The sequence below is a fragment of the Myotis nattereri genome, assembly GCF_964212035.1.
Source record: "Myotis nattereri genome assembly, chromosome: 3".
NCBI lineage: Eukaryota > Metazoa > Chordata > Mammalia > Chiroptera > Vespertilionidae > Myotis > Myotis nattereri.
Window position 1 is genome coordinate 187,695,681 of NC_138077.1, and position 7,091 is coordinate 187,702,771.

A 7,091-nucleotide genomic window follows, 5' to 3' on the forward strand; every position below is an offset into this window, starting at 1 on the left:
TTTTCTGGGAATGTGAGTATGTTCCCCAGTTGCTGGCATGTTCCCGGGATGTTCACATGTTCCCCAGATGCTGGATGTTCCTGGGGCATTAACACATCTCCAAGTTAATTAGTGGAAAGAGCCACTGTTATCTGCTTTTGCACTGCAAAGCATTGACTGGAACGTAAAATTTACAGAGCTTGAAAATGGCACATAAACATTATGGGTAAATTTGGCAGAAAACGTGCCTGGTGCGATCTGGTCATGAATAAATAAATTTCAATTACGGCCCTCGTTCCCCCGGCAAGGGCAGGGTTGGCGATGTAGTGTGAGAACCGGCTGTGGGGCCCCCAAGAGACTTGGGGTGAGGGGGTGGCACAGTGGATCTGAGTGCTTGGGCTGGGGAGCCTTGTATCTTTCCACCCCGCTTCTGCCCCAGGGCCCCTGCCCCTTCGAGCCTTTGGGCACTTCCGCACACCCTGGCATCGGCCTGGCTTGTCCCTTTGCAGGTGAAGTGCGATCAGTACTGGCCGCTCCGTGGCACTGAGACCTACGGCCTCATTCAGGTGACGCTGCTGGACACGGTGGAGCTGGCCACGTACACCGTGCGCACCTTCGCACTCCACAAGGTATGGGCCTGTCCCGTGCTCCTCTGAGTGAGGTGTGCCGGGTGGACGAGCGGGAACTCGGCGTCGGAGGCTGGGGCTCGGGCGTCGGCTCAGACCTGTGGGCGTGCACTGTGGCGGCCAGCCCTGCCTCATCGGCCCTGAGCCTGTAGCAGGCAGACTCCCCTCACCACACGTCCTCTCCCCACCCTTCTCCCCAGAGTGGCTCCAGTGAGAAGCGGGAGCTGCGCCAGTTCCAGTTCATGGCCTGGCCAGACCATGGAGTTCCCGAGTACCCGACCCCCATCCTGGCCTTCCTGCGGCGCGTCAAGGCCTGCAACCCGCTGGACGCGGGGCCCATGGTGGTGCATTGCAGGTGAGGGGCACGGCACCGCCCAGGGGCGGGGGGGAGGTGGGTGGACCTGTGCCCCAAGCCGAGCCCGTGTCCTGCAGCGCGGGTGTGGGCCGCACGGGCTGCTTCATCGTGATCGACGCCATGCTGGAGCGCATGAAGCACGAGAAGACGGTTGACATCTACGGCCACGTGACGTGCATGCGATCCCAGCGCAACTACATGGTGCAGACAGAGGACCAGTACGTGTTCATCCACGAGGCGCTGCTGGAGGCCGCCACGTGCGGACACACAGAGGTGCCCGCCCGCAACCTCTACGCCCACATCCAGAAGCTGGGCCAAGTGCCTCCTGGGGAGAGTGTGACCGCCATGGAGCTCGAGTTCAAGGTGGGCCAAGGGCTGGGCCTGGATTGGGTCATGGGGGTGAGTCCCGCCCCCCCCCCCGGCCCCCCAGGAAGCCAGGCCTGACCAGTCCCTCCCTCTCGCTAGCTGCTGGCCAGCTCCAAGGCCCACACATCCCGCTTCATCAGCGCCAACCTGCCCTGCAACAAGTTCAAGAACCGCCTGGTGAACATCATGCCCTATGAGTTGACCCGAGTGTGCCTGCAGCCCATCCGGGGTGTGGAGGGCTCTGACTACATCAATGCCAGCTTCCTGGATGGCTACAGGTGAGCATGCTTGTGTCTGCCCGCCGCACCCTGGGTGCCTAGGCCTGTGCCTGGCTGGCTGGGGGTACCACAGAGTAGGGCCAGCCCGGACGGCTAGAGTGGGCTTCCCGGAGGAGGGGTGATCTGAGTGGAGCTCCAAGAGACTCTGCAGTCTTGGGGAGACAGGGGAGCACAGCACCTCCAGCATGTCCGGTCTTATGTCCGCCCCAGGCAGCAAAAGGCCTACATAGCCACACAGGGGCCTCTGGCCGAGAGCACCGAGGACTTCTGGCGCATGCTGTGGGAGCACAACTCCACCATCATCGTCATGCTGACCAGGCTTCGGGAGATGGGCAGGGTGAGCCCGCCCCCAGCGCCCTTCTGATCCCTGGGAGCATGCCAGCCCCCCTCACTCTCCTCTCCTCTCATACCCAGCCTCCCATCAGCATAACCTCTGGTCCCCTCTCCCCCCCCCCCCCAATTATCACCACCTTCGGGGTCCGGCCTCAGGATCCTCTGATCCTGGGAGCCCCTCCCTTTTCCCTCCCCACCCGATCATGGCGGCGGGCCCTTTGTCCACAGGAGAAATGCCACCAGTACTGGCCAGCAGAGCGCTCTGCTCGCTACCAGTACTTTGTTGTTGACCCGATGGCCGAGTACAACATGCCGCAGTATATCCTGCGTGAGTTCAAGGTCACGGACGCCCGGGTGAGTTTGGACAGGGGGACCATGTCTGTAACTGCCTGAGCACGTGGGCTGGGGGCTGCCTGCATGTGCCCTGGCTCCCAGGGTGCTCACCTGTGTCATCCTGCTACCCTCCTGGTCTGGTGGGGCTGCCGCCCGTGGCACTCACCCCGTTCCCTTCCTGCCTCTCCCAGGATGGGCAGTCGAGGACAATCCGGCAGTTCCAGTTCACGGACTGGCCAGAGCAGGGTGTGCCCAAGACCGGGGAGGGCTTCATTGACTTCATCGGGCAGGTGCACAAGACCAAGGAGCAGTTTGGGCAGGACGGGCCCATCACGGTGCATTGCAGGTGGGGCTGGCCCCCGGAGGGGGTGGCAGGGGCGGGGGTGGCCTGCGGGCCTGGTAGATGGGGCCCCTGACCCAGTGCTGTCCCTGAGCAGTGCTGGCGTGGGCCGTACCGGGGTGTTCATCACTCTGAGCATCGTCCTGGAGCGGATGCGCTACGAGGGTGTGGTGGACATGTTCCAGACGGTGAAGACGCTGCGCACACAGCGCCCGGCCATGGTGCAGACGGAGGTACGTGGGCCGGTGCGCGAGCTCCCCACCGACACTGAGCAGGCGAGCGCTGCCGGGGCCTCGAGGGCAGGATGGTGGGAGCCCGACTCCACCGTAGGACGTGCTCCTCATTGGGCAGCTCTGCCCTGAGCACCCGTGGTGTCCCTGGCTCCGGCTGGGGTTGGACATAGCAGTCTCTACAGGGTAACTCGGGGGCAGTAGGTGGATGTGGACAGTGGGAAAGGGAGCGAGAGATGAGCCTTCAGGGATTCTTTCAGGCCCTCTGGATGCTGCCTGGGGCGGAGGTCTGGGTCCAGCACCTGCTCTTGGCCAGCAGAGGCTAAGTCTGTGGCCCACTGGCTGCAGTGTGAGTGCCCTTGGCAGTACATTGGGAACCCACTGGCACTGCCCGTGCTCACCTTCCCCCTCTCCCGGCAGGACCAGTACCAGCTGTGCTACCGTGCAGCCTTGGAGTACCTCGGCAGCTTTGACCACTATGCAACGTAACTACCGCCCCCTCTCCTTCGCCGCCCCTGCCTAGGGGCTCCGGAGGGGACCAGCTCCTCTGAGCCATACCGACCATCATCCAGCCCTCCTGCACGGATGCCGTTGCTGACAGAGCACAGCCCCTGGGATCACAGCGTTTCAGGAACATTGCCACAACAGAGAGCTCAGAACCCCTGGCCACTGGGTGGGCCGGCAGGCAGGCGCGGCAGCCGTCTCTATCCACCAGGCCCGCCCAGAGCCCACCTCGAACTCTCTGCTCCGCTGTCGCATTTCTCATGCTTCTTCTCATGGGGTGGGGATGGGGCAAAAGCCTCTTTTTTATACATTAAGTGGAGTAGACTGAGGGATTCTAGCCTCTTCTCTCGGATGTTTCCTTTTGCAAATTCTTCACTGCAGAGTGGGCTGCCATGGGGGTTGGGGTGTAGTCTATTTTCTGTTTTGAGTTACTTGGGTCCTTATTTGTGTAACTTCTAATGCTGAAGGACGATCATGCCTTCTTCATGCATGTGGAGCCGGGGCCGCCAGCCTACGCGGGGGCCTCACCGCTCCGCTGCTCTTCCAGGCCTTCAGACAAGATCTTGTTTCAGCCAAATGCAGGGAACAATTTTTTTTTTTAAAGTTTTGTTTTGTTTCTCCTTAAGAGCCTTATTTTAGGCCCCACAGACAGTGGTGGGCGAGGAAGAGATAGGAAACACTCAGCCCAGTCATCTATTCCCGTGTGTGTTTAACGTTCACAGCCCAGAGCCCCAGACGTGTCGGGGGAGCCTGGGGAGGCGTTCCTCATCACCATCGTGTTTGCAAAGTTTAAAAAAAGCAACAACAAAAAACAAAAACAACAATCCAAAAAATCAAAAAAAAGGAGGAAAAAAAAAAAAAACAAGGAAAAAAAGAGAGTCATTTCCTGGCCTCTGCTTCAAACCCCTGAGAGGGGAGGCGGCTCGGTGCCCCTGGGGCTCCCTGCGAGCTGCCGGGATGACCTCAGGACCCGCGGAGGCTGGCATTTGTCCCGGGCACTGCGGGGTGCGGTGCGGTGCGGTGTGGTGGTGGGAGGCTGTGGGTCTGGCCATGTGGCCGAAGCAGTTGGCACAGGTCAGGGTGTGTGCCACACCCTGCACACCTCAGGGCCAAGCAGGGGCACGGCTGGCCCTTCAGGTCCAGGCCAGTAGGCCTGGTAGCACATGTCTGTTCTCAGAGAAGGGCCGGATGGTTTTCCTCCCTGGTTTGCAGCTATTTTGAAAGCCCGAGAGAATTGCTCTCTTCCACTCCTTCAAGATGCCCTCATGAACCAATGTGGCAAGACTACTGGACTTTTCTCAATGGTACTATAATCAATCCTTATAATCTTGGCTTGCTGAGGGGCAGGGAGAGGGCCTCTTCCTCTGGGCAGCACTATCTAGGTAGGTAAGTGGGGGCGGGGAAGGGTGCATAGCTGTTTTAGCCGAGGGACGCGAAGCAGACGTCCCAAGATCTAGCTAGGCTCGGTCAAGATCAACAATCCAGGGTTGGTAATGTTGGATGCGACATTCATTTTTACCTTGTGGATGCTAGTGCTGTAGAGTTCACTGTTGTACACAGTCTGTTTTCTATTTGTTAAGAAAACTACAGCATCATTGCATAAAACTTGATGGTAATAAATTTGAATAATCAGATTTCTTACAAACCCGGCCTTTGTCTCAGCTCTTTCTGGAACCAGAGTCTGGCCTCTGGAAGTCAAGACCTAGGGGTAGGTTCTGGTTGCCTTCCTGCTCCTAAGGAGACAGGGAGGCTGTCCGGAGCGTCTGCCACAGGGTGGACGCTCAGCATGGTGCCCACTCTCTGAGAGGAGAGGTTACAGACCCAGAAGACGGAGCCACCGGTGCCTGTAAAGAGTCCCCCACGGAACAGCTCCCCGATTGGGAACATACATACCCTTGCCTCTCCTCACCCTTAGGATATCCTGCGTCCCCATGTCAGAGGTACTGGGACTCCCAGGTGCCACACTCTCCCATGACCTGCCTCTCTGCTTCCCCGCTGCCACTGCGGCAGTGGAGGCTGTGACAGTATGGAAATTGGCCAGTGAGGATCCTTGCCGTCTTGCGATGTAGATACTGGGCATGGTGTGGCCTTCTGGCCCCTGGACGCAGCAGTATCCACTCGTTGAGTCCTGTGGCCGCTCCACTAGTGATCAGTCAAGTCCTATCGGTGTCAAACCATGGAACTTCTGGGGACACGGAGATGAATGAGACCCAGAACAAGTGGGGAAGAAAAATACCTAAGTTGGCAGTGACCAGACTGTAGACAATCGTGATGAGCCCACCACAGATGCTGTGGATGCACTGAGGCAGCACCTGACTCTGTAGCAGGGTCAAGGAAGGCTTCCTGGAGGAGGTGGCATAAGGTGGGTTCTGAGTGTTCATGAGTAATGGATACCTTTATTTTTTATTTCACCACTCCAAGTCTCCTTCCATCACCATTTACCCCCCTTTTACCCTCTCTTACGTCCCCCTCCACCCCTTTCCCTCTGGTAATCATACTGTTGTCTGTGCCTGTGAACAGCTGTCAGTCTGTTCTCTGTATCTATGAGTCTGTTTCTGTTTCGTTAGTTCATTTTGTTCATTAGATTCCACATATAAATGAGATCAGATGGTACTTGTCTTTCCCTCACTGGCTGGCTTATTTCACTTAGCAACCAGTTAGCACCCAGTCAGGGAAAGACATGTAATCCTCACAGCACAGTACAGGGTGGGTCCTATTATGCTCTTTGTGTAGATGAGAAAATAACAGTTCATCCACTCATTCAACACAGACCTAGTGAGCGTTTGCTGTGCACTAGTCCTATCAGTGAGCTGAGCGAAGGCTAATGCCCTCGTGGCATTTACTCTCCAGTAAGATGAAACATACGATGCATGTGAAAAACCAGGAAGTTCGTTAGAAAGTGAGAGGTGTGGGCGTGGGGGATTAGGAGGAATCAGGCACGTGGGGAAGCTTTGATTTTTAGGGTGGTCAGAGGAAGCCTCATCACAACAATGGGATTTTAAGAAAGACGGGAAGCTGCTGAGAGATTTTGCCTAAACATCTTCAAAATGAGCATCCAGGCCGAGGGAGCAGATAGCAAAATCCCTGGCTGGGGGGCAGTGTGCCCGAGGTGTGGAGGCTGGTGTAGCTGCAGTTGTGAGCGTGTGAGCAGGGGGTGAGGAAGTAGGGGAGGGGGTAAGGTCAGAGCGGAAATGGCAGAAATCCGGGTGTGGTGAGTAGTCAGATACTGGTTATATCTTGGAGGTGGAAGTAAGGGTTTGCTTATGGAGTGGATGAGAGAAAGAGGAGTCTGGGTTAACCCCACAGTTTTGGTCTGAGCAACTCGAAGGATGAGGTTGCCATTTATGGAGAGGGGGAGGGCGGACCGTGAGGACTGAGTGACCTACTCCAGGCTCCTCACTGGAGCATGGAGTTGCCATCACGCGGTCATTCCACACCTTGAGCTGGAAACGGAGCCAGGTGCATTGAGAAAAAGTATTTGGAAGGAAATACACCAAGAGTTGTGAGGTTGGTTGATTTCTTTCTAATTTTCCTAAAGTTCTGTGAAGAATGAATAGCACCCAAAAAGAAAAGAATTAATAGCACTTTAATTTCTAAAATGACAAATGTTTAAAATTACACAATGTTTTTAGAAACAAAAATCTTTCAAAACAGGATAGAAATTGTAAAACATTACAGTCCCATTCTCTCCCTGTTCCCCAGCTCCCTGGAGGGAGTTACAGTTTAGTCTCTATTCTTCTGGGCATT

General features: G+C 56.6%; 1 protein-coding gene across 1 annotated transcript in view; it reads left to right on the plus strand.

The window, feature by feature from the left end:
- Positions 1–4,989, plus strand: part of PTPRF (protein tyrosine phosphatase receptor type F) — a gene marked incomplete at its 5' end in the record, with an annotated part of 55,912 nt that extends 50,923 nt beyond the window's left edge. Inside the window, 9 exons of the mRNA XM_081086075.1 lie at positions 419–608; positions 806–960; positions 1,038–1,323; positions 1,426–1,604; positions 1,815–1,941; positions 2,166–2,291; positions 2,462–2,616; positions 2,708–2,843; positions 3,261–4,989. Coding sequence (XP_080942201.1) covers positions 419–608; positions 806–960; positions 1,038–1,323; positions 1,426–1,604; positions 1,815–1,941; positions 2,166–2,291; positions 2,462–2,616; positions 2,708–2,843; positions 3,261–3,329 — 1,423 coding nt within the window. The 3' untranslated portion in view covers positions 3,330–4,989. The remainder of the gene's footprint in view (positions 1–418; positions 609–805; positions 961–1,037; positions 1,324–1,425; positions 1,605–1,814; positions 1,942–2,165; positions 2,292–2,461; positions 2,617–2,707; positions 2,844–3,260) is intronic.
- Positions 4,990–7,091: the final 2,102 nt, after the last annotated feature.